The sequence below is a fragment of the Sphaeramia orbicularis genome, chromosome 16, assembly GCF_902148855.1.
Source record: "Sphaeramia orbicularis chromosome 16, fSphaOr1.1, whole genome shotgun sequence".
Taxonomy (NCBI): Eukaryota; Metazoa; Chordata; class Actinopteri; order Kurtiformes; family Apogonidae; genus Sphaeramia; species Sphaeramia orbicularis.
In genome coordinates, this window is record NC_043972.1 from 47,847,884 (window position 1) to 47,875,381 (window position 27,498).

The 27,498-nt window shown below is 39.4% G+C and overlaps 2 protein-coding genes across 2 annotated transcripts in view; one reads left to right on the plus strand and one right to left on the minus strand.

Annotated features, from left to right (window-relative positions):
* Positions 1-27,498, minus strand: part of smg5 (SMG5 nonsense mediated mRNA decay factor) — a 32,433-nt gene that overhangs the window by 1,321 nt on the left and 3,614 nt on the right. Inside the window, exons 3-21 of the mRNA XM_030157400.1 lie at positions 26,089-26,212; positions 24,781-24,937; positions 23,339-23,428; positions 20,966-21,055; positions 20,682-20,760; positions 20,466-20,591; positions 17,740-17,808; positions 17,389-17,624; positions 14,489-14,626; positions 12,268-13,188; positions 11,057-11,226; positions 10,894-10,969; positions 8,307-8,482; positions 5,471-5,629; positions 4,755-4,814; positions 2,766-2,925; positions 2,377-2,467; positions 2,204-2,278; positions 1,976-2,114 (exon numbers count right to left, since the gene is read on the minus strand). Of these exons, the coding sequence (XP_030013260.1) occupies positions 1,976-2,114; positions 2,204-2,278; positions 2,377-2,467; positions 2,766-2,925; positions 4,755-4,814; positions 5,471-5,629; positions 8,307-8,482; positions 10,894-10,969; positions 11,057-11,226; positions 12,268-13,188; positions 14,489-14,626; positions 17,389-17,624; positions 17,740-17,808; positions 20,466-20,591; positions 20,682-20,760; positions 20,966-21,055; positions 23,339-23,428; positions 24,781-24,937; positions 26,089-26,212 (3,136 nt within the window). The remainder of the gene's footprint in view (positions 1-1,975; positions 2,115-2,203; positions 2,279-2,376; positions 2,468-2,765; positions 2,926-4,754; positions 4,815-5,470; positions 5,630-8,306; positions 8,483-10,893; positions 10,970-11,056; positions 11,227-12,267; positions 13,189-14,488; positions 14,627-17,388; positions 17,625-17,739; positions 17,809-20,465; positions 20,592-20,681; positions 20,761-20,965; positions 21,056-23,338; positions 23,429-24,780; positions 24,938-26,088; positions 26,213-27,498) is intronic.
* Positions 44-27,218, plus strand: LOC115435232 (dynein light chain 1, cytoplasmic-like). Its single transcript, XM_030157511.1, has 4 exons — positions 44-50; positions 360-935; positions 10,806-10,814; positions 27,207-27,218. Exons 1-2 carry the CDS (start codon positions 44-46, stop codon positions 659-661), a joined length of 309 nt encoding a protein of 102 aa, XP_030013371.1. The 3' UTR covers positions 662-935; positions 10,806-10,814; positions 27,207-27,218.

Below are 27,498 nucleotides of genomic sequence, written 5' to 3' on the forward strand. Positions count from 1 at the left end.
GATAGGACCAAACACACACACACGGCTTTACTCAAAACAATGCATGTACAGTGGGTTTCACTTAAAGGTGTTTTTTCTTTTTTTACATCAGGGTTCGTACACATTTTTCAAGGTCAAATTCAAACACTTTCAAGGTTCATTTTCAATTTTTTTTCCAGCACAGGACCTTATCACTGGAGTAGATATGTAATCTACAGGAATACATATGCTCGTGACTATTTTTTTCACTTTTTATCACAATGATGTACATTGTATTCTAAAAACATTGAAATGATGTTTCATAATCGCAAAAAAGTTTAGAAATTAAAGGAGAACACAAAGTTTTACCCAAAAAAGGAAAGTTACTTGGTGTTCTTCAGACACACTTGCACCAAGACAAAGATTAAGATTCACATCAGAGAAGAAGGCGGTGATAAAGAATGCAGACATGTCTGATGAAATGCAACAGAATGCAGTGGACTGTGCCAACCAAGCCTTAGAAAAGCACAACATCGAGAAGGATATTGCAGCCTATGTTAAAAGGGAATTGGACAAAAAGTACAACCCTACATGGCACTGCATCATTGGAGGACATTTTGTCAGCTACGTGACGCATGAGACCAAGCACTTCATCTACATTTACCTGGGTCAAGGGGCCATGCTGCTCTTTAAGTCGGGCTGAAATCTGAACATGTCCACCGCAGCTGCCCTGAAAACTAGTTTGAGTTCAGTCCTTAATTCTGCAGTGCCACATGGACACATACTATGGCGTCTGTGCACACAGGCCTACCCTCCTGCTTGCTTCAGTCTGGTGAACTTGTAACCTACATCACTACTATTGGTGGATGGTATTGTGTTTGTGTCTGGACTGACGTACTGACAAATCAGGATCTTCAACAAGAAAGACTGCATTCCACTTCTCCACATGCCAGCCAGTAATTTGTATGTTTCATCATGTTTCATCCAAATATGGTCACTTCTGGCTCCGAAGAGCCAACACGGTGAAAGAAAAATTACAAACTACTGGCTTTAAAACAGTGGTTCAGACACAATGGATGACGGTGAGATTAAATCCATCCAGTAACCGTATCGTCAATGGTCTGCATCATGGATCGTGAACATTACCGTGGCAACACTATTTAATATAAAATATATTACATTACATTATATTATATACAGACTATGATTCAAACTCAATGCACCACTTCCTGTTTTAACATCATCTAGGACATTTCCATTCTGATGCTATCATAGATTTCAGTATTACTCAATATTAGAGCTGTACAATATATCATTTCAACATTGTCATCAAAATGTACGTGTGTGCAATAGTTACATCGCAGGTCCTGCAATGTAGGAGGCAAATGAACTCAATGTGTTCTCATCTAATTTCCACCTGGGTACCTGACACACACACTACACACAGCGATCCATCAATCACAATCGTTCTTAATCAGTTTGCCGAAGCAGACCCTGCCCCCTCCACATGGAGTGAGTCACTGGTAACAACATTGAAAAATGAGTAATGAACAAGAGAAAATCACCAAAAACAAAGACTTGGTGCCAAAAAGAAAAGCAATGTCACTTATTTGGAATTATTTCAGCTACAAGAAGGATGATATTAAAACACATGTTCTGTGTTGACAGTGCCTTTCACCTGTCGCCACAACGAGAGGAAACAACTAATTTGTTTGACCATTTACGTCGACACCACACAGCTATTATATTCTCCTAAGTAGTTTTCATATCGCGATATATATCACACTGTTAAAAAAAATTACAAAGTCAGTTTTTTCCAATATCATGCAGCCCTACTTGATATTATGAAATTTGGATTTGGTGGTGGTGGGGGGGGTCAAAACCCTTGACAGTCAAAGAACATGTGTGTCCAATTTGAAGAGAATCGGGTGAATATTGACTGAGAAAGTGGTTGGACAAAAATCTCGGACAGATGGAATTCGTGGTATATCTATATCATAAACGTTGTGTGGCTGACCTTCATCGCTGCTGAACGAGAACACATGTCGTCCACCTCGTGTCCGGTCAGAATGGTCACCATGCCGGCGGTATCCTCGTCTCCGTTGCTCTGGGAGACCGTCAGCTGTCGACAGCTGTCCACCATCTTATATAAATGCCTAAAAAACAGCAGAAGAAAATCAAAACCTACGTCATACTCACACAGTGAAGGCATCTGCTCAGCTTGTGAGTTTAAAGTGAACTGTACCAGGCTTCGATGTCCTGCCTTTTGAGTTTATCTCTTTCAAAACTCCGCCCCGACTCCTTCTGACAGCGGATGTACCTACACAACAATACGAGGCATTTAAAAGGTAGTTTGGTGACCGGGTTCTCTTTCTCATCTCCTTGAAATGAATTAATGTGACGGTTCCTTCCACCCACCTGTTGCCTTTGCGAAATTCCGACTCCAGGAAGCGGATACCGTCCCTCGCCCCAGGATTCTCCTTCTTCAGTCTGTCGAGACCATCGATCACTAAGAACAGAGGGAACGCCTCAAGGTTACAGACTGGAAAAAGGTCATTCACATTCACAAACATAAAGAATTTCAATTAAAACATTCACAAAACCTCCTGACATCAGTTCCCACGTTGTTAACATTTCATCATTTTATGAAGTATTGCTGCTCAGCGCAAAATCTGAATGTGTTTACCCTAAATTTATGCGAATAATTAAAGAAATGTAGTATCTGTGTAAAATACAAAGACCACCAGCCCGTCATTCCAGTGTGTGCGTGTGTGTAAAATAGTCCTCGTCCGTGTCCGTCCACTGACCTGTGCGAGGGATGATGATGATGAAGCAGCCGCTGCCGGCAAGCTGTCGGATGAGGTTCAGATGCTGACACAGAGCAGTCGTGTCTGGAACCAGGTACGGAGACATGGACGACTGGGCTTTAGGCTGTTGAAGACTGCCCTCTAGCTGCGACACCTCCAACTGCAGACAGGAAACAAACCACACAAGAAAACAAGGTCCATCAGACACACAACCACTACAGACGTCTGCAAAGAAATGAAAAGATTCATTAAAATGTCAACAAAACATCCACTCCCCAAAGGCAAATGTCTACCTAAACTAACATGGATATTAAACATTCTCCTTCTGAACAATAACCCTCCTCCTTCACCATCTTCCTCACGCACAGATTGTCTCATCTTTAAGGTAAATAAGTTAATAGAACAGAACGTCTGGTACTAATGTGCTTTATTGATGAATTGTTTGACTTTGTGGATCAATAACTGTTGTTGACTCATTTTGCTGGTGCTGGGTTGGTAACTGCTGTTCTACAACACGGACTTCTGTTTTGTATTTCCTTTTCTGTTGTGATGTCACTATGACCCGTTTATCATGTGACCCCCGTCCCAGGACCACAGATGAAAATGAGTGTTTTAGCCATTTCTGGTACTTTATCTTGTGGTATGGTACTACGGTACTATGTCTCATCCCCTGACCCTAAAAACTAAAATCAGTCGGGATGGCATTAGAACGCTGCCACACATTAAGACAGTGTTTCTCAAACTGGGGGGCATGAAGGCTTGCTGGGGGGGGCATGGGATCACTCCTGGGTGTATTTATTTTTTTTCTTCAGGTTAGAACATGTAGCAGGTGGAACTAATGTTTTAGTCTTGGAGCACCCAGGACTCATTTTAGGGACGTACAACAAACCAATCTACTGCCATGGTGATCTGTCACTAGACTAGACAAAGAGTTTAGGTTTGGAGAATGGACGAGGATTGGACTGGAAAAGAAAAATGTGCAATGTTTCTGTTTTTGCACAGTTTGCACAAGAGGTGTAACAGTACAGAAAAATTTCGGTTCAGTACAATTTTGGTACAGTTTGGGGGGAGGGTATATATGGGAAACCCTGCACATGGGTTGTGCTTGCGGCCACCCTGCTTCTCATGTGTTTGCGTTCTTCACATAAGATACATGTATTCATTTTGTACACCTCCGTATTGTATCAAAGGCCCCGACCAAAAATGGTTCAAATGAGTGCACCATTACACCCCTAGTTTGCACTTTAATGTTCTGAGATGTGCATGTAAACGGGCTCACTGCAGCCATTGATATTGTTCAAATGTTCATCTTTGTTACCAAAATGTGTTTGTTGTTCTAAAAAACAGTAACTTGATTGTCATAGTTGTAAGATAATTGTGCATGTCCTATTCTTATTTGGAAAAATATTGTCTCAGGGAGCAGTCTGGTTGAGTTTACTTGTATTGTTGAAGCAAAAATCTCAGTTATTTTTAATTTGAATGAAAAATTATTCAGGGAAAAGCAAAAAGTATTGTTACAATATTGATGTTTCTGTAAATAAAAGTTATAAGTGCACCACTGCTACAATGTTGTTGGGGTTGAGGGGGACCTGGAGATTTTTCGTCCTCCAAAGGGAGGTCGACAGAAAAAGATTCAGAACCACTGTATTAACAGAACTTTGGTTGGATTTCTGTACCAGACACACAACAAACACAATCTACCCAAGGTAAGGAAAGAAACTAAACACCAAGGACACAGGTCACTTTACAAAAACAAACACGGTAATACTACAGTGATAAAAAACAAGTAAATAAAATGATGAACCCTCAGAAATATTAGTGTATATTTTGTTTTTTTTTTTACATCCTGTAATTAAAAAACAAATCACTTAGTTAATACATAGACTGGTCCTAAGCACACGTTTACGTCCATTTGCTTAATTTATTTGACTTTAATGCTGGGCCATGTCCACATGGATGTTTCAGAGGTAAGAGAGATAATGTCCAAACCTGCAGTCGGAGCTGGGCCATGTCACGCATCAGGCGGTTCCGACGAGCCTCCTCTTCAGCCTGGACCAACGACAGTTTCAGTTAGATCTAACAGGGGACATTCATGTTTCACACAGGTACATACAGTCGTCTGCTGTGAGGTTTCCAGTGTTTAACCCATAAAAAACCCAAACAGCCACTGGCTACACAAACCATCTACTGATCTAAACTGTTTAATACCTGTCGATCCACTACTCCTATCAATACATGTAAATAATGGGTGTAAAATACAGTTTGTCGTCAGATATGACCCATTTGGACGTTCAGAGGCTCCGTGGTGAACGTAGAAACACTGACATCTTCTACAACATTGATTCACCAGTAAAACCCATGGAGTTTGATCAATAACAGTGGATGGAGACACTTGTTTTTATATTCAGTTAGCAATGTCTTTGCTGAAAAAGTAACTTTTTCTTCATTTTTCTCTGTTTTCATACAATTAACTTTTTAAGTTTCATAAACATCTACATGATCTGTGAATTAAATATAGGAAAATACATAATTTACACCAAAAAAATGCAAAATACAGAAGATAACAATATGAAAAAAACTGATGATAAATCAGTTAAGACAGGTAGAAACAGAGAGAAATTAATTTGGAACTGCCACAAAAGTAGCACTGGGTCTTTATTGGTTAAAGGCCTTGTATGGTTTTCCAGGTCTGTTCCATCACTGACCATTCTGAACTGGGCCTTGGCCTGCTGCACCAGATTATCCTGCTCCAACTGGTTGATGCTGGTGAAGATGCCGGCCTCTGGGTTGAAGTGGAGCACGTTGCCCTGGAGATTTGTCAGGAAGTGGCCGAAACTGCGAATGCAACACACTCGTACCACACACTGAAAGACGAAAATGAGAGAAAAAAAAGAGTTCAAGAGAAGACTTTTACAGTAAGAGGCCGGTACAGTTGGACATGGGTTTAAATGCTATGGAACTGCTTCAATGGTAAATGGACTGCACTTATATAGTGCTTTTCCACACCTTCATGGAGCTCAAAGCACATTAGAAAGCCTCACATTCACCCATTTACACACACATACACCAGTGGGTGGCTGCCACCATGCAAGGCGCAGCCAGGCCCTACTGGGAGCAATTTAGGGTCAGTGTCTCGCCCAAGGACACTTCAACATGTGGACAGTCAGAGCCAGAATTCGAACTGCCGACCCTTCAGTTAGGGATGCACCGATACCACTTTTTTCCAGACTTGAGTACAAGTACAAGAACTTACATTTGAGTACTTGCCAATACCGAGTACCAATATGAGTACTTAATATCACACTCGCCACACACTACTCCTCTGCCGTGTACCTGCTGCACTTAAATACGAATGTCATGCTGCCATAAGTAGTACTGGTGCGGTTGTATCAGAGTACTTTTACGAGTACAAGTACACACGCTGGGTATTGGACCCAGTACCCGATACTGGTATTGTATCGGTGCATCCCTACCTTCAGTCATTGGACGATCTGCTCTACCAACTGAGGTAGATGCTCAAAAAGCCTAATTATGGTGCCAAAGATCAAATAAATCACCTCAAAAGTCCCATTTCAAGCAGTTTACTGACTGTATGTAATGTAATATTATACAGCACAACAGCTACATAAGAACTGTACATTATTAAAAACAAAAGGCTTTCATCCTCCCTCTGATTTGTTGTTTTTTTAATGTACGTAAGTGTCAGTGCTTCTTCAGATATTGACTACATGATCATTAATCATGCTCCTCTTCTGCTTGATGAAATCTACTGTATTCAACATTGGTTTTACTGCCTTCATTCCTGATCACAACCCCAGAAGTCAACACACTTCTGAACTGAACAAAGCTCATTAGAACACACTAACAGTGCAGATGGTGCAGGATGGTGTGAGAAGACAGAACAAGGACTTTTCAAACCACACCAATTATTTAGTCTTCATTAAAGGGCTACTACAGTTGCTACCTGCTTTTGGAAGTGTTAGAAATATGCTTTTGAGCTAAGATATTAAATAGTGACAGTGCTAATGCATTTTGCAGTCTGTGCTAATACAGTACTTGAGGCTCATTTTTGTGTTGATGCTCAGTAGTCCTTTAAAATCTGCTCAAAATGTCTCACACTGACCATGAATGCAGCGCTTTAATATGACCACTGTAGGCAACACACCAGGAAATCTACAAAAACATTTTCATTTCAGATAGTCGAAATGGTTTTTGCAAAAATTTATGACTTTAATCTCCGAATATGCAAGGTTTTTTGTCTTGTAAATGTATCACATTCATCTCAGATAATAGCCGATTCTATTCTATGAAATTAAAGTAATAAATTAACAAGAAAAAAATGTCCCAGTTTCTCTGCTGAAATTTATAATATTAACTTTTCTTTTCATCTTACACCTAATTTGGTCTAAATATGTTCTCATACATAAAATATTAAATTTAGATTAAATCCATCCAATAAAGTTTACAGCGTCCAGCTCCGTCAGCTGCGTTACTGTGTGGTACGTTATCAGGGTGCTTGCTCTTTATTCAAATAACAATTCCAGACTTTTTCAAAATTGCTTTTTTCTCCCCCAAACCTTGACTTCATGTACTTTTATACTTGCGTTCCTACTTTTTTGGTTGAGATTGTACCTGTTGTGTGTAGTAGAAAAGTTCATTGTAATAACTGTATGAATTAGGGATGCAAATTATCGATTACTCCATTAATCATTAGTTGGTTGACCTTATTGATCAATTAACAATTAATTGATGAGTGGCGATTTTCCTGACAACCTGAATTTCTCTTTCAATATGGTCTACAAGAATAAAAGCTAAATATTGTTTATATACTTCATGAAAAAAGCACGTCATATTCCTTAATGATTAATTTGTTGTACCATTGGGGATACAGTACAGGCAATGACATTTATGTAGTAGAACTAAATAAATTCTGCAGAGAAATTCCATAAAATAAATGGATCTGAAGAGGGGCAGTTTAGAAGAAATGGGTATTTCTGACTTTGCATCACTACCTGACATGATGGAGTGAGATTTCAGTGGAGATGCCACAATTAACCAACAATAATTTAATGGAGCAAATTCTAGTCAACAATTTATTGATGGTCAATTAATTGTTTACATCCCTAGTATGAATGAATGAATGAATACATAATTCGCAATTCATAATTAGTAAATGATGTTTTACTGACAGAAACATTTTCAAAACATGAAAATCGTAAAAGTGCATGGATATCACGCAAACAATTTTCACTAGAATCATTCCAGTACCGACCGGTTAGTGAAATCACATCAAGTTTTTATATGCTTTCCTAACGTATTTCGTATCTTACAAGACTATGTGCCTTTGAAGCATACACTAAAATTTCAGTATGAGAGAAACTTTTTTCCAGATTTTATTAAAACTTCCACACAAAACACCAGACATTTCAAGGTCTGGAAAACAGTATTTCAAAATTCCATACTTTTTAAGACTTCCAAGAGCTGCGCAAGCACCCTGGTTTTTAGTGTTGAATGTGTGAGAGTGTGCAGGTGTGTGCATACCTCCTGCAGGGGGCTGAGGGAGGGCCCGCGGCGGCTGAAGTCGAGGCGACGGTGGGCGGGGCTGAGGGCAGGCAGGTGTCTCAGAGCCAAGTCCTCTGGCAGCAGCAGACTCTGGACCAAAGCCGGCTGCTCACACTCATTCAACATCTGTGTCACCTCAGCGTTCAGGCCCAGATCTGCACAAACACACAAACACAGAGCCATTAACCCATGGACTGAGCAGCCGTCACACACTCTGTCACACAGGGAAACTGGTGTTCAGTGTCAAAGCTGAACATTAATGCTGTTTATAAAATAGAACAGCCAGGGATGGGTGAGGAAACAAAAACAGCACTGCACTCATGACAGGAAGGAAGTCTCTCAGACTAAAATATCAACCAATATCTGCCCTAAAACGACAAAACAGGATTTGCTGTGTTCAAATAATTATTTTATTAGTGATGCTTTGCTAAGTTCTTCCCATAAACACATAAACAGCTGGTGTCCAGACCAATATTAGCAAATCAATGAATTTTACATTTCCAAAACTAAATAAAAAAAATAAAAATAACAGAAAATATCTGTACTAACGGAAACATCAAAAAGACGCAAACAGAAGGGTTTATAATATGTAAAGAGCCAAATGCACAGTAAAAAACTTCTTCATTTGCTCCAAGTTATGTTGCCCCTGTAATGTTGGCTGGCTTCATACAAAGTTATTATCAAAAAATGATGTTTTAACTGTAGTATGCATGTTTTAAGCAGAGTACACACATAAGGATTTTCAAAATTTGAAAAGATTTTTTATCTGTTGCAGACTCCACACATGAAGACAAAAAAAATCAGGCATTGAACAGTTTTGATCGTACCGTGTGTGGTGTGTTCCGATAATCTCAACACAGCACACCACACACATAAAGATTCTGTCCCACCACTGATCTAGAATGTAGTCCTCCAAACCAGAAATCTTGTGTGATCAAATGTGATCTAACAAAAACAAAGAAGAAACATAGCATGACTCGGGAGCAGAGTCCTAAATCGGGTACACACCCCCACCCAAAAAAAAAGGCTCGGGTAACCTGCAAAAATGTGTGGGGATGGGTAAAAAACAAAAAAACAAAAACAAAAAAAAGAGAAGAATTTTTGTGGGTACGGGCCGGTAAAATTAAATAAAATGAGGGTGGGTAGCGACCACGGAAGTGAAAAAATAAAAATTCGTGGATGAAAATAATTTGCAGGACATTTAATGATGATGATCATCTAATTTTACCACGATTGATCCACATCCAATTTTATTTTGAAGTGAGCTTCACATCTGTTTACATCCGGTCACAGATGTCATTGACCAGCACATATTAGACATTTATTGATGGCATGCATGTTTTAGGCAAAAATGAAGCCCTTAAAAGTGAGTTACTGTGTAGACAATGTGTTTAATCATGGGTTGGGTCAGGTTGTGGGTCTAATGTACACGGGCATGGGTGGATGTGGGTTTAGAAAAGTGGACCAGTGCAGGACTCTGCTCGGGAGTAGTCAGCTTTCCCCACACACATGAAGATTTTTTTGTCGGAAATATTGAACATATTTAATATTTACGATTGTCGGCCCCAACCCGTTTCAGAGCCAATTATCGGGACAAATTCACTCTTAACACACCTCAGACCACAGGATAATCTTATAGGATAATCTTATACAACATAAGATAATCTGGTGTTTGCCATCCTTGGTCAGGAAGAGGGAAAATCGGGACAAAAACAGCCCGATTATTTTTAAGTGTGTACCCTGCTTTAGATGTTTCCCTCTTCCAGTACACCCGACGGTCGTTATCAGGCTTATGCCGAGCTTGATGATAGACATATCATTTGAATCTGGTGTGTTGGAAGAGGGATACATCTAACACATGCAGGATAGTAGCTCTCAAGGACCAGGGTTGGTGACCCCTGGTTTACAGTATTTGCTCTGGCACAGACCCGACTGACAAACATAAGTAACCAAACATTCTACCATGTGCTCTGATCTAAACTGGTTAAAGTCAGCACTGCACCTCTGAGTCAACTTAGAGTGTTTAAAGTTCATTTTTATTAGGCAAATCATTAGGAACAGTTTTGTTATTGTGGTTTCTCCTTTCTGATATGTCAGAACTCTTATTATGAACACTGACGACATCCAAACAGCTTTACACACACCGTGGGAAACAGACTTTAGGAGAAACTTGGACATCAGTGTTTTGTCATTGAGAGAACTTTACTTTTCTCTTATTTTTTAATATGTCTCTAATATTATTGAAAACACCATTTAGTGAGATGTTGGGTATGAAAACTTGACAGGAATAAAAATATTAAATCTATCATATGGAAAGGCCTCAGTCTATGTGGTACATGCTCCTCACAAAAGATACTGAAATTATTAATGGTAAACTTTCTTTTTGGTTTTGCTCTCTTGTCCTTGAAGTCGACTTTGGGATTCATCTTCAAGGACAAACATTTGAATATAAATAAATGAACCCAGTGGGAATCAAAGCTGACGGCTGTTGTTCCATCGCGTACCCACTGAGCCATGTGACAAACAAAAGTAGAAACCTGTGCTGTGCAGTCTTTCAGAAACTCACCAGCCTCGAGCATCTTGCCGCCATCTGGCAGTAGGTTGAGCAGCACAGAGAGTCGGTTCCACAGACTCTGAGAGCTCTGCACACACAACCACGGATTAAGATCAACACTGCTGCAACAAAACGTTTCACAAATACAAACATATAGCACACTGTGTCCTTTTACCTGTGCACACATAAGGATAATGTCTGTGTTTGTCCTTAACCAGTCGACAAACACCTTCACCACCTGGATCAGGCCCTGGTTGGTCAGGATCTCCAGCTTCTCCAGCAGGGTTTTCTCACTGGGGACAGACTCAGAGCTGTGTTGACTGCCTTCAGAGTCAGAGTCCAAATCTAGTCAGAGATTTGAAAAAAAAAACAACAAAAAAAACAAAAAACAAACACAACTAATTTGACTGATTCAAGTCTTCACATATAGTATATGACATTTTAAACTAGATAAATAAAATGTGACATGTTCATTAGCAGGTCTGGGTACTGCACTGTTCACCATTAAGTATCACAGAAATGTCAGGTTTAGTGGTTCCACATTTTAATATGAAGTCAACTCAGCAAGGCTTACACCCACTCACAAACATACTATTTTACAGTGATTTCCTCGATGCCACTGTTAACATTAAAAAAATACACTTGCCTAACAACATTAAAGCTAAAAACTACAAATACCATGTAACGCTCTCTCTAAAATACTGCATTTAAACTTAACTCAGACGTGCATTTCTTACAGTCTAAACGGGCTAATGAGCTACTGTGAATAGCATCGTATTTAACCTCTTTATATTTTGATTTATCACAATTTTTATATTATCCTTTGTATTTTGCATTTTTCAGCGAAAATCAGGTATTTTCCTATATTTAATTCACTGATCATGTAGATGTTCATTAAAGCTCAGATTAAAGTTGATTGTTATTTCAAAAACCGAGAAAACTGAACAAAAAGTGACTTTTTCAGCAAAGATATCATTAACTGAACATAAACCAAGTGTCTCCATCCCCTGTCATTGATCCAACTCCATAGGTTTTACTAGTGAATCAGCGTTGTAGAAGATGATGCGTTTCCACATTCACTATGGAGCCTCTGAATGTCCAAATGGGTCATGTCTGATGACCATGAAAAGATGACAAACTGCATTTTATACCCATTATTTACATGTATTGATAGGATTAGTGGATCAACAGGTATTAAACATTTTACATCAGCAGATGCTTTTGGTCACCTGTGGATGTTTGGGTCTTTATGGGTTAATGCACAATTAGGTGATTGGGATCATCTGCGTTTAACCCTTATTAAGACTGTGACAATGTTGAACTTTAACATAAAAAACAAAGAACTTCAATGAAAATGTAAAAAATATGAAAAATGGCTTCCATTACCATTGTCACTGGTTCCATTGGCCGTACTGGGGTTCATGTCGCAGGGTGAGTCTCCAGCTGGAGGGGGCGTTTCTTGCGAGGGGGGGGCAGACACATCAGTGGGTGTCGGGGTTGGGGTGGGGGCGCCCGACAAAGAGGAGCCTTGGGGTCTTAGTAGCACATTACTGAAGGTAGGCGCGAGGCGAAAGCAGCGTTTAGCTTGGAACAGTTGCGAGGACATGGCTTGGAGGTTGGTGCTGATGCTGGGGTCGCTGGGGAGGAGGGGCCCGTTGGTGGTGGGAGGGGTGTCGCCGTCACGCTCCCCTCCCTCCTCCTTCGACTGTTCTTCCTCGTCGTCTTCATCCTGATGCTCACGGGCCTGACTCTCCAGGTGGTCTGAGTTCTCCGTGTCCTCCATGTCCTCCAGGTCTGAGCGAGACTCCTGACTGTTCATGTCTGAGTCGGTCTCCACGTCGAAGGCCGTCCCCCCCTCCTCCTCTTCCTCGGAGCCGCTCCCCCAGCTGCCCTCCTCCCCCAGGGGGTCTCTCTTGACCTCCTTCCTCAGAACAGACGGATTAACTGTGGGTTCTGTCGAGGTTGCGCATGTAGAGTCGGTGTGACCTCTCCTCTCCTCATCGTCATCCTCGTCTTCTTCGCTCTCGAAGCCTTCGCTCAGGTCGCTTTCGTCGTCTCCTTGACCGTCCTTACGGGCACAGCGACGTCTGCGGAGCCGAGACAGTCGAGTGTACTTCTTCTTCTGCCTCTGTTTGTCCTCTTCTAACTTCTGCTCCTCCTCCACGCTGATGGTGGTTTTGGGACTGACCCTCTTGCAGCCGTCTTCATCCTTGTGCTCTTCCTCGTCTTCATCCTCCCGGTCCACTGAGCCGTTCTGCAGAGGCCTTTCGTCACAGTGGTCCGTCACTGGAGCCACATCAAGGTCATCTAGATGTTGTACAGAATTCAGAAATTGTTATATCTATTGTTTTTAATTTCTATCTTCTATTCAGTTTAACACATCAGCTGAAAGAGCATGTCAGAGGCGAATGTGTGTCTTTTATGTTCAGTTGTGTTCAACTGCCAGTCCAGACATAAATCATGTTAAAAAAGGAGCAGTACTGCCTGAAAGTGTTCTTTTTTAACTCAAAGATCAGGGCTTTAATCTGAAGACAAACTGATACTGACACTCTTTACGCCAGACTGGGACATTTCCTGTTCTGACTCGGGATCATTTTTTTAGCCTCAGTTTATGTGTGTTGGCTCTATTTTCAGGGTTTAGAGAATCCAGGCTATGATAAAAAATTTGGGCCAATCATGTCTTTTCAGAGACTGGATATAAAAAGGAGATTAGCAGCTGTAAAGACTCCAGGTGTGTTCACAGAAACATGACAACTCCACTAACTGGGACAATTTGGAGTAACTTTTCAATAGCTACACAAAACGGCATCACTTGGTCTATATTTTTATTCAGACTGTGCGTACGTTAGAGGAAATGGAGCTGCAGGAGAAGGGGCTGCAGCTTTAGTTCTGGCTTTGATTGACCATGTAAAGCATCGTTCTTTTGGACAGGTTAAAATGTTCAAATGGGTTGTCCAATAGCCTTATCCTGTTATTATTCCTATACAAGCTGCACAAAGAAACACTAAAACTAAAAGACTAAAACGAAAGACTACAGGTTAGTTAATTTAAGTTATTTAACTATTATTTAAGTTTTTTAATGCAGATATCAATAGATCATCTTTTCATTGCACGCTTTGATGAATACTGGTAAACAGTAAATTAAAATAAAAGAGCTTTCTGTTATCTAATGTTTTGACCTTTTATTTCGCCCTAATACAGTGGAGTTTGGCCCCATGGGACACAATTTCAGAAAAATATTGTATTCCAGTCAATGGAAAAAGGCAATTTTTTTAATCTGTTTATAGAAAAACTACACATGCCAAAGTTTTAGAGGTGACGTCTTTATAAGTGTCTTTGACCACGATGTGTCAGAGCTGCTGAAGACGTCTGTAGCTTTAACATGACCAGACTTGCAGTGATTGTCACTTCCTCTAATACTTTTCACCACCTTCTCCAAGAATGAGGTGAAATATGCCTGTCCTTTTTGTGTTGGTGATGTTCACTCAGCCTTTTCACACAAAACTACATGTTACTTAATGAATCTCTAAGACAAACTGTCACTTTCTTGACTTGTAAAATAATCTAAATTCACAGACGTCGTGTGGTTGCAGGTTTGTGTTCATACCTGTAGCGTCTGTGTGAAGAGGTGGCACCTGGCTCTCCGCCTCCTCCAGTTCAGCCTGCAGCCGGATGTTGACGTGGTTGACGAGGTGGGAGAAGAGTGCCAAAGTAAAGGCTATAGATGCACTGTACTGCTTTGAACCTTAGGAAACAAAACATACATCATTATTTTATTTTATTTAACTCTTTAAGTGCCAGACAGTTAAGGGGCTAATAAGCCTTAAAAGTGCCACAGAATTTGGCGGTTTTTCAGTATTTCGCGTCGTTTTTATAATATTTGAAGAATCCTTCAGGAAACCGCTCGGTAACATCCGACCGATTGCTGATTAGATTCAAAACGCACCGGACGCAGCCGATTCATTATTGATCGTAATTTGCATTAATAATAATAATAATAATAATAATCTTTATTTATATAGCACTTTTCATACATTAAAAACTGTAGCACAAAGTGCTTTACATATCAGTTTAAAAATCAGTACCGCCCCCCCCCCCCCCCCCCCCCCCCCCCCCACCCCCACACACACACACACACACACACATACATATACATGCAAACCCACAAGCTCACACATAGTTAAGAAGACTGACTGAGCACGGGTAGACCAGAACAAAAATGTACAAGTAAAAGTAAAACATCAATTTAGGAGGCGCTGTCTCAGGGAGCCATCCGCACCAGGAGGCAGCCGCCGACCCCGGCGACCAGGCACCAGCAACACAGCCCCGCATCCCAACTAGTGGGAGAGGGCCAACTGGGACCCCCACCCACCAGAAAGGAGCGGACCCCAGTGAGAGAAGGCGCCACAGCCCCCGGAGTCCACTGCCGCCCCCCGGCATGGAGGGCTCCCTCTGATGAAACACCGGAGAATAAGAAACATTAAAAAGATATAAAAATATTATTCGGTTGCGTGACCTCAAATTCCCGTCTGCTTGGTCTCAAAAGGGGGACACAGAAAGAACGTCATCGAAATGTGAGAAAGAAATGGGGGTGGATGGTTTGTTTGTACACAAATGTGGCGTGTTCTCCAAAGCCGATCTGATCGGCCCGTGGCACTTTACAGGTTGTTTTCGTAAAGCCGATTTAATCGGCCCATGGCACTGAAAGTGTTAACCAAGTAGGTCAATTGAGAACCAGTTCTCATTTACAATGACCTGGCCAAGATGCAGCATAACAGACAGACAAAACAGTAAAAAAAAAAGCAAAGAAACAAATAATATAGTTATAGAATGAGCCATAACAGCCCTAAAGAGAGTATTATTTACAATGTTTACACAGACATTTTTAAAAAGAATAGCTATTAACAGTAAGAACATAAAGACAGATTATACAGTTTTACATGTTGTACCAAACCTAAAAGGAACAAAATGGCTAAAACCAAGTGCAATGATCTTGTACTAATGGTTCTACTGAATTTATGAAATCTTATCTACGATTGCTGTTTTTGTTTTTTGTTCTTTTACTTGTTTGCTACTGGTTATTTTGATATTAGACTATTTTGTTTTTCAATTCACTGATGTTCCTCTGTTGTTGTTATTGTCGCTGTTCTTTTTTCGCCTGTGGTTTGTTTCTGTTTCAGGGTCTGTATCAATATTTGTTTGTGTATAACCCTTGTCCTGTTCTCCCATCAGGCATTATCTATACAGTAATAAAATAATAAAATCAAACCAATAGGGGGAACTGATCTAAGGTTCAAAACCCTCTTAGATTAAATGTCAGCATTTGGACTGTGACAATAACGACATTTTATTACCACAGAGCCAATCATGGATACTGTTCCATGAACTCATTGTACTCTTGTTGCCACAGTACTGTGGTGATATATGGCATACACACAACAACGAAATGATGTCAATTCGCAAAAGTTTAAAATTGTTTCGGTCTTTTGTCCACATGACACCAGCATTGTTGGTGCCCTGAAACCGTATTTTTGGAGAACGTGTCTCTCAACGCCGCCCTCGCGTTGCCGTATGGATAGGCAAAACAACATTTTTGGGAAACGATGATACCATCGTACCACGTGACCAGTAGAACCCCGGACATAACCTCATGTGCATGCTCATGGCATTCTTCTGTGATTTTAGTGTATCCTCTGGCTCTGTCTGTGTTTGTGTACAGCGCCACATATAGGTGTGGCATACATATTACCCAGTTTTCTCATTTCCACCTGGACGAATACATTTCTTGAAACGATACATGTATGGATGAGAAACTTTTAGAATCCGCAAAAGAAAAATACCATGAGCCTGTTGTCTGGACGTAGCCTCCAGTAACTGGTCCTCTAAGCCTCTTCCTGTAACCTGATAGACAAATGGCATGTGCACTGCTTATTGCCACAGTACTGTGGCAGCAGGGGGACAGGTTACCAGTCTACACAGGAAATAATGAGGGGGCTGATTGGCTCTGTGGTACTAGACAAATGAGAAAGTTAGTCCCACAATACTGTGACAACAGCCACTTCGTAAAAAAAAAAAAAAAAAAAAAAAAGAAGAGAGCGGACTGAATGAGCTCAGCTTTAAGGTCTGCTACAGATGAGTGGAATCATCTTTATTATGTAATCATCAGAATACAAGGAGCAGTGGTGAGTGTTAAATGGAGCTCCAGTCACAAAGCGGGTAAATAACATCTAGTTTGGGAAGGAGGGTTTCTGTTGTAGACCTGTAAACTATGTCACCATCATCTAAAATTGGGCGCACTGTCATTTTAACCAATAGTTGTTTGGCAGAGCGGGTATAGAGGGATTTATTAATTGATAAAAATAAGTAGTTTTGTGTCTGCAGCCTTCATTGTTTCCTGTCCCTTAGACATCCATGACTGGAAACTTTTTTGTATCAGTTCTGCTCAGCTCTTTTGGCTGTTTTCCCACATCCTCCTCCTCTCTGAGCGCCTCCGAAGGTTCAACCCACCTCCCCTCTTGAGGCTGTGCACCACCATCAGACATGTGACCACCATCTTAAACACCAGTGTGTCGGGCAGCACAGGGCAGGAGCTGTCCGTGTGCTGCTGCTGCTGCTGCTCCTCCTCTTCCTCACTGGGGGGTTGGTGAGCACTGCTGGGCATTGGTGGCGGCAGGTAGAACAAGACCAGGTTGAAGTCCTCCAGCACCGACTGGCAGAGCGACGTCAGCTCTGTCTCCATCAGGCTGTGTAGACACAAAGCAAAAGACAAAGACAAAAGAAAATCAAGGTCTGAAGGCTGTTAAGTGTGGTTTTTTTTTTTTGTGCCAGTGAAGAGATGAGGCCGACACCTGGACTCACCTGTTCTTGGGCTGAAGGAGACTCTGCAGGTACATGAAGCTCACCAACAGACGCTTAATGTCTTTAGATCTGAACAAAAGAGGCACAAAATAACAGGATTACAGGGGATTTAAAGGATTTAGACACCATTTTACTTGAGCAAAATTAAACTAAAATCTACATTGAACTTCATATATCTTCTCAATTTACTAAACAAAAACTGTCAACTTTTATCATGTTTCACCATTCAAGCTGATAGAGCACGGGTGTCAAACATAGGGTCCATGGGCCGAAATCAGCCCACCAAAGGGTCCAATCTGGCCCGTGGGATGAATTTGTGAAATGCAAAAATTACACTTAAGACATTAACAATCATTTTAGTTCAGGTTCCACATTCAGACCAACTCAATGTCAAGTGGATCAGACCAGTAAAATGATATCATAATAACATAAACACTGACAACTCTAAATTCCTTTCTTTGTTTTAGTGTAAAACAAAGTAAAATTACATGAAACTTTTAACATTTACAAACTATCTTTTCACAAAAAAATGTGAATTACCTGAACAAATATGAACAACCTGTAATGTCTAACAAAAATAAGTATAATGTTACCAATATTCTGCTGGTTCCTAAATGTTTTGGGTATTTCTAGATTCACTGTGATCTGTAAGATGTAAAGTATATATGTAAATGATAAACTGAGGCATAATACTTTTAAAATTGCACTTATTTTTCTTAATAAATTTGAGGTCGTTCGTGGTTGTTCATGTAATTCACATTTTTTTAAAGAATAGTTTGTAGATGTAAACATTTTCATCATGTAATTTTACTTTTTTCACCCTAAAACAGAGAATTTGGAGTAGACATTGTTTATATATTATTATATTTCTATTTTACTGGCCCTGCCCACTTCAGATCATATTGGGAGGATGTGGCCCCTGAACTAAAATGAGTTTGACACCCCTGTGATAGAGTATTCAGATTCCTTTGACTGTTAATATTAACTTAAAGTCAAGGACACATTAAAAAACAACGAATAAATTAGTAAAACAAATAAGAGTCAAAAGAAACTAGAAATAAATGTGATATGAAATGAACCATCAGCTATTTGCATTTCTTATTTTGCTGCTTTGTAATAGTTTGTCATTAAAATGCTCTCTATTGTCTTTTTATTTTTATTTGTCAAAGTACTGCTATCGTTAGAATTACTGAGGGATTCCATTTTTACTTACTTGATATAAATAATACTTTACCTATTTTTACTTTGTTGTATTTTTAATTATTTGATTGTCATCATATTATGATGCTGATAATGATGACAACTGTGAACATAAAGGTCTCCACACATTTTTTTTCAAGGACATATAAAAAAATTTTTAAAACTGAGTTTTGTTCAGTTGTTTAATATGAAAAATAAACTGTATCCTTGCACATGCAGTATCAGTCATTTTCACATTTCCTTCAAACAACTGTTAAGAGTAATGAGCTGTTTACTAAGGATTTTAAATATGTAGATTAAGCATTCAGGATAAGTGCACTGGATTTACTCAAATGACCACAACTCAAACTTATCTGGGCACCTAAACTCTCCACACACTTCAGGACACACTGACTACATTTAACATTTTTCTTCAGTGTCCTTGTATAAATCTGACAGGTGTATTCTTCTCCTGGTTTTGTGAATTTCATTCAGACTGCCAGAAACTCATCAGCGCTGAAAAAGCAGCCAAATATTCACGTCTGTAAAAAAAAAAAAAACCTTTAACAAATCAGCTTTAAAATGTGGAAATATTTAAATACATTTTTACTTTTGAAAATCACTCTGCTGGAGTTCATACATTTTGCCTCTAATCTCTTAGAATGTTTATTTCAGAGACTGTTCTGTGAACATTTGCATTTTGTTTTACTGCAAAGACTGTGCAGCCTTAAGGTGAGCGATGTGTGTCTCTTTGGGTAATTTTACCCTATGTTATGAATATCTCCCAAGTCTCTGTGTTCTTTTTCAGATTTGGGTCTTTAATGCCATTGTACAGAAATACAATAAAGTAACAAAGATAAAGCTAAGCAAGTAACAAGGAGTAACATTCAACAGAATAGATCCAAAGAGCCTCCACTAATTTATATGAACTGTTCTAACATTTTTATAATTGATTTTAATTACTTTACATTACTTTATATTGAAGTCAAAGCTCAGGATCTTATCTCTATAAAATATTTTAAACTGTCAACATCCAGATGTCTATAGGGTATTTAACATCATTTACATTTCATTTATAAACTCCTGTTCTTTCCTAAGGCATTTTAGCCCCAATACCTGTACATTTATGCATTTGTTTGGTCAAAATAAATGATCATACTGTTGATTTACCTATTTTGTGCCATGTTAACAGAATACCATGCATCTGCCTGTAAAAACTATATAAGAGTGGGCGTTTCTACATTTTTGGCAGGACCTCTAAGCACTACACTAGGAAAACAGAAACTTCAGATGTACCAAGACCTGGTTTTGAATTTCACATTGTTTTCATCTTGTTTTGTCTTTGTCTAACACTTAAAAACCACAAATATCAGTCTTGCTTTTATAATTTTTAGCTAGGACCAAAAAATCTGCCTTTAAACAGAAAAGTAATAATGATTTGATAATTATTCCATTTTGGCCATATTTGGCTGGATCGCCCCAACAGGAGGACAGTCGCCCTTGTTCTGTTACCCAAAGCATAAGAGTTTAGACCATGGTCTTCTCACCTTTGTCGAGATGGAGACAGCTTCTTCATTTCCTGCTTCTTCACTTGGTGGTACATCTTGGCAGCTTTGTCGAAAAGGCGTTTGAGGTTCCCGTATGCGCCCTCAAAGGGGGTCTCTGATTGGATGCTGGATGCACAAAACAAATATCTGTTGAGACTTACTGGATCTACTTCAATAACACGTATCACATAAAAAAGTACTTGTCACATGACTCACCAGCGTAGGTAGTAGTAGGTTGCTTCAACATTGTAGAATTTACTCCCTGCTAGGGTTCCCAGCTGGTTAAAAGGCATTCCTGCAGGGAGTGGGTGAGAAAAATGACAACACATTTATTTCCTGGTGCATTAAAAGAGTAGATGATCAAAACTGAATACTTAAAAACACTGGAGCCCGAGTCTCATTTGTTCCTGCTCTTTTCAAAGGAACACATACAGGAAGCCTGGAAACACACATCTGACAGGGTTGTTGGACTGGTTGAGTAGTTTAGGTTAGTCACTCACCGACATGAGGCATGACAGACAGAGCCTGATGGTAAAACCTCTCTGCCAGCTGCTCAGCCTCCACTCCAGCCAGCTCATTCTGATAACGCGCTGTAACACAAGAGTACAACAGGAACCTTTTAACAAGATGGACAATCTACTCATTATTTAGGAAATTCACATAAATATTACAATAGAAATGATAAGGAAGATTTGAAACAGGTTCAGGAATATAACAAGCAGTCATTGACGGAAGTCTAGTTGCATAAGAACAGTTGACAGAAAGGATGGACAGTGGAAAGAAAGTTGATGTTTCTGGTGAAACATCCATTGAACTGCATCCCAAACACTGCAAATACTGCAGAAGACCTGTTAGAGCCTGTATGGACCCAAGATTCACCCAGAGAACAGTTAAGTTTGTTGGTGGAAAAATCATGGTTTGAGGTTACATCCAGTACGGGGGTGTGTGAGATCTGCAGAGTGTGTGGCAACATCAACAGACTAAGTATCAAGAAATTCTTACTGCCCATTACATTCAAAACCACAAAAGAGGGAAAATTCTGCAGCAGGATGGTGCTCCTTATCGTACTTTAGCCTCTACATCAAGGTTCCTGAAAGCAAAGGCCAATGTGCTCCAGGATTGGCCCACCCAGTCACCACACATGAACATTATTGAGCATGTCTGGGAACAATCTTGATGAACTCTGGGAGTCCTGACAGACTGCTTTCTTTGCCATTCCAGAAGACTTGATCAATAAATTATTTGAGTCATTGATGAGATGTATAGATTCAGTCCTCCAAGCTCATGGGAGTCATATACCATATTAGGTCTTTTTTCCACAGCCCCATGACTTTATGTTCTGATGTTATTGTAGCATGTTTGTATATTCAAAATAAAGTATATCTATAATTTTTACATTATTTTTTGCATGCGGCAAGACTTTTGTCCAAGCAAAATCTAACCTTTCTGTTTTAATTAAATGATGAAATTCAAAGAATAATTCAAAACTTTATGTTGGTATAATAAGCAGCATACTCTAGAGGGGTTTGACTTTAACATAAGCCATATCTGATTCCATATCTGCCATATCTGATTCCAATTGATCAACTACAAGTCAACTTATTGACTGACTTTGTCAGGGACTGTAAATGCTGGTTGATCTGAACAAAAGATCATACGACGTTCTTTTGAGGAAGAATCAGTGGCCACAATCTGAATCACAATTTTCTAATTTCTTCTAAAATGTAGGTGAGTTACAACCAAACTGCTCTATGTTTCTTTCTAGCCTCTGAAGGTCAGGCTGTGTGTGATGCCTTGTTGTAGACACAAGAGAGATTACAACAATATTGACAATTACTAGATGAAATAAACTAGTCCACATTTTCCTGTACATATATGTGATGCTGCAGTGTTTCAATTTATCACATCCACTGTGACTGTGGCCTAATTATTACCAACAGAGTTTTATAATAAATAGGACTGACTGCACATTAGAGACTCACAGACTTACAGGAATTCTTTGTCATCATTCCTTCTGCAGATTAATGTGGACTGAATCCAAACAAACTTTTAAGTATCAGCATAAATGGGTTGAAATAAACTCATTAGTCTAGTGGTCTGTGTTAGCAAAACCTTAACACTACAAACACACAGGTTCGGCCAACGCTCTGTAAAACACAGTTACACTGATAAACAGGCTACTTACAACAAATGTTAACTGAGTACGAAGGTTTTTACTGTGACTTTTTTAAAAATACACAGTCTGTGCAATCAGAGGTAGAGAGCGGTAGATCACACAAATAATTAACATTTATCCAGTTGATGAGGTCAGTCAGTTCTAGTACAACTGTCTTTTGAGAAACAACCGTTTCTCAAAAGTTACAAATGTGTTCATACTAGACAGATCATTTTGGTCACATGGTGGCGATACCATCATTTTAAACCAGTCCTAGTAGAACTCAGGAGTGACAGATGTCGGATTATAGGCATCCCAATTGGAATTAGTGACTGAGGAAAAATATTGCCTCAAAATGTGGAAATTGCGCCTAGAGTCACCTAGATTTTTATGGCTGGTTTGATGTTCAGTTTCAGGTTTACTTGGGAATTACTTACAGTTTCTAATAAAGTCAAATATTTTTTTCACAGATCAATTAATGGTTATGCAGCTGCCATTGTCTTTTTTCTGCTGTCAACTATCATTATTTTAGAGCCTTCAAAAACTGTCGTAACCATTTCAAACCAAACAGATTTAATCCTTAATGGCCCCAAAACTACATACATAATTCAAAATGTTCTGTAATATTCTTTAATCCAATACAACCTCATGTATCTTTATAAGGCCAAGTGTTTACAAGGACAAATGGAGTCCATTTTTATTCTATTATTATTATTACCTAGATCTCCAAGGTAGACCAGGCAGCGATGGCAGGCCATCTGCGCCCACTCCATCTCCTTGGGGGTGGACGACACCGGTTTCTTTCGGCCTGTGGAAAACAGAACACAATGATGTTTTTTTTATCCCATCACGGATTTAACTGACACAATAATTCAAAGTAGATTAATATCAGAATGACCTTAAAGAAAATAAAGCAACAGTCTATTTTCTATCATTTGCTGATAATCAAAACACCATTAGAGACCCATCAGTCCTCCATCTCGAAACCCTTCAGAGGAACTGTCTAAGACTATGTTCAGACTGCAGGAAAATGTAGCCCAAATCACATTTTTTTGCCCATTTGTGACCTGTATTCGATCTGCTAAAAGACAGTTTGAGCAGCACAAAGCAGATTTTTTCAAATTCGACCCAGGCCACTTAAATCCTATACATATCTTATATTTTGCAATGTGACTTCAGTCTGAATGGCCAAGTCACATTTATATGACCTTTACATAATCGAAATGCAGCAAATGTCACAATTCTGCGTCCCAGGAGGAGAAGTGGTGGGAAAAACATATTTACTTTCATAAACACTGTGTGTGCCTGTGTAGTCACGTATTATGTCAGGACCTCTTTTGCGCATGTGGGTCACTTCAGGGTTTGCATTCAGTTCATACTCAAAACTGATAGTAGTCACATTTAATGTGTAATATGAACGAGCACACACACAAAAAAAATCGGATTTCACCCAAAAATCCAAATTGTGCATTAAGACCTGCTGTCTGAACGTGGCCTAAGATTAGGCTTTGAAGGTTTTACAGCACAAATATTCCAAGAATCCATCTATGGAGCTCCAACAAGGGAACTTTTAATAGAAATGATGTGTTACTTCTATTATTTGGAGTGTCATGTGTACAGTTCAGTCCGGTACCTTGGGCGCCCCTAAAAACACTCGCCAACACTTTGTCACTTGTTCAGCTCAGTCAAGCTTTGGATATTCTCGGGGGAAGACTGACATCTGATCCACCAGGTTCACACAATGGACACAAACACCTGGTCTATAAACTGAAACATGTCCATTGTATGAAGCCCTGGTCCAAGCATGCAACGCATTTTAATACCAGCTATAAACAAGGTCAAACTTTCCATTGGATTCAGCATAAATAACACATGAGTTTTGAAACATGCACCGTACCACAGTGAATGAAGTCAGAAGAGACTTGTAAGAGGCGCAAAAAGTGCCTTTTAAGGAGAAAAAAAATACTGAAATCCTTTAAACATTCAAAGACTCAATTACAAACCCCGTCATCTCAGATGTTTTTCATAAGGGTAAGACAGCAGCCTGTGTAAAAACGTCACTCACAGATATTTATTAAGGGTTTAGTACATGCTAGTGGGTTTGCATGATTTGTATTCAGCCTTTTTCTCTGATGTGAATGTCTGTTTTGTGCGACTAACCGATGAGTGGGTCTGTGACATGGGTCCAGTCAATGCAGTCCTGCAGCTCCAGCTGATAATGGGACTGGATGTAGAGCAGCAGGTGCTGATAGAAGCCCACACCAGCAATCAGGTGTGTGCGGTAGGCGCACTCCAGAGCGCTGCGACTGTGGACGTGCTACAGGTGAACACAGGCAACAGGTCACACAACGGTTACAATAGGAACACAATGGGTTCGGTAGGTTAGAACTACATTATTAAGAAGACCTTGTCCAAGCAAAATTCAATGCAACAAACACTTGGATTTACCTGTTGTTCAAGTTCAATGAGAACATCAGGTCACTACTTTTGTGCAGCAAAACTGGTTTTGGTGCACAATAACAATATGGAACGTAAGCAAACATAAGTCTGATCCTCTATAAAGGACAGTCTCACACTGAATGGCAGAACAACACTGGGGCTCCAATACTGGTACCGGCACCCTGGTGTTAATAATGTTCTAGACATAAATATATTTCTGTACCAATTTTATAGAAAGAAAAACAATGTTTTACCAAAATAAAGTTCTATTAAGGTGCACATCTTTAGTCTTACTTTTCAGCTATTTGGGATAAACTCAAAACAATTCCAAACATAAAAAACTGAGATAATTACATGAATTTGTTGACATAATATGAATATGAATAAATCATAATTCATAATCTGTGCATGCAAGGACTCCCTGGTGCAGCCTACGTCATGTGAGCTAAGGCCTTTTCACAGCTTTCAGTCCTGGCCTGGATAGTTTCCTGCACATTGGTCCCTCCATTTTTCCTCAGCTTTTTCTGTCTATCTTCAAAAGGTGCTGGATTTACCCTCTTGTAGCAAACAACCAAAAATATATTCAACAAGGAGGTATTTGTATGCACATTGACTACACAGTACATTCAGCTCCACTGTTCCATGTGAATAACACTCCAAACTTCCTACTCTACCACTCATTTGAAATCGGCCATGGATCAGTAGAAACACACTATTTTACAGAGTAATACACCATGAGGTTTGGCATCAAAGTTTCTACACTAATTCTTTAGTCTTTAATGTAAAATGTTTTTCTGACACTGATGAAACAAAGTCATAATGACTGAAAACAAGCCAATGGAGCAGAAGCCCTGGTTTTATACTGATGCTTTACAGAAACAGCAAAATACACAATGTTTAATTACAAATTATAAATGTAATTTGCATGTCACTGACCACAAAATACCAGTTCAGTTATAATGACCTTTATATAGAATCCAGTTTAGAAAACACAAACTGGTTTCCAAATGGGGATTCTCCCCCTCTTACTTTCTTGTTGGTCTTGATGACCTGGATGACCTCGTAGTAAACCTTCCTCCAGAGCAGTTCCTCAGCCTTTCGGCCGTAGTCAACAGGGTGGAGAAACATCAGTTTCACACAAAGTTCCCTCAACCTGGAAACACAGAAATAACATGCATATATTTAGGAAGAGTCTGGGCCACCGGTTTGACAAGAGGACGATGAGTCACAAAACCTGCATGTGTAGCCAAAGCAGCATCTAGTAAGAAAGAATGTATATATGTCTTCTTTTTTCCATTTAAACTAGCAGTGCTTGATAGTTTTTTGGTAAAAATTCACTGTATAATCAAAATCACTGTATAGATTCAGTCATACACTGTGGTTTGACACAATTGGAAAAATGGCTTTACTTTTCTGAAAGAATGAAACAGCTTTAGGTCCAGGATGAGATATTTAGACACTGTCAGTTAGTTGTGACAAAATTGTTAGCATGTGCCTTCCACCCATTCCAGAGTAATAATAAGAAAAAAAAACTAATCAACCAAGGAGCAGTTGAACCACAAATATAACTTTGAGTTCTTTAAACACTTTTTATAGACTTCACATATGCAGCAGAAACAACAAATCCACACCTCCGTCAAGTAACACTTACATCTCCTCCCACTCCAAAGAAATATTAGTCAACTCTTATAGAAAGATGTCGAATATTCTTGCTATTTTGACTAATCAACTAACTGAATATTCATGCTCATTTTTTTTTTTAATTTAATGAGAGGAAAGAAAGGTGTAGGTATATTTTCAAATTCTGGCCTTTTTAATCTTATTCAGCTTTGTCTACTATAACTATTTCAGTGACTCAAGAAACAACACATATTTATGATGTGTTCAAATAACTGCGTTGTCCCATTCACACCTTCTCTGTGAACTGATTCATTAAACAGCATGTCTATGCCTCAGCACGTGTTCCATGAATGGTATGATGTTTTTGATATAAAGACAGTCATTATATAATATGACAAACATGTCACTTATACCCAACACTTGGTGCCATGTTGTTAAAAGCAGACTCATAACTGGAGCTGTGGATCCCATCACATCCTGTAAACACAGCAGGAGAAGTTCAGCTGAACTTGCCATGTTCACAGAAGCTCAGGACTCCATTTCCTGTGTATGTATTTAAGTCTAAATTATCATTTAACCCTGAGCACAGTCAGTCTTTTAGCTTTTGGGGCAACAAATCTACACACTGCCAAAGACGCAAAAGACGACACTCCCTTGTGTAGAAACTTCACATATACTGCATCTTTTTCACACTCACTTCTTTTTGGAATTCTAGTATGCAAACCAACACTTTTGTTCCAATTCTGCTAGAGTGAAAAACACAAAGAATATATTTGTCATCATTACAAATGCTAAGGCATATTGAAAATTAAGCAAAGG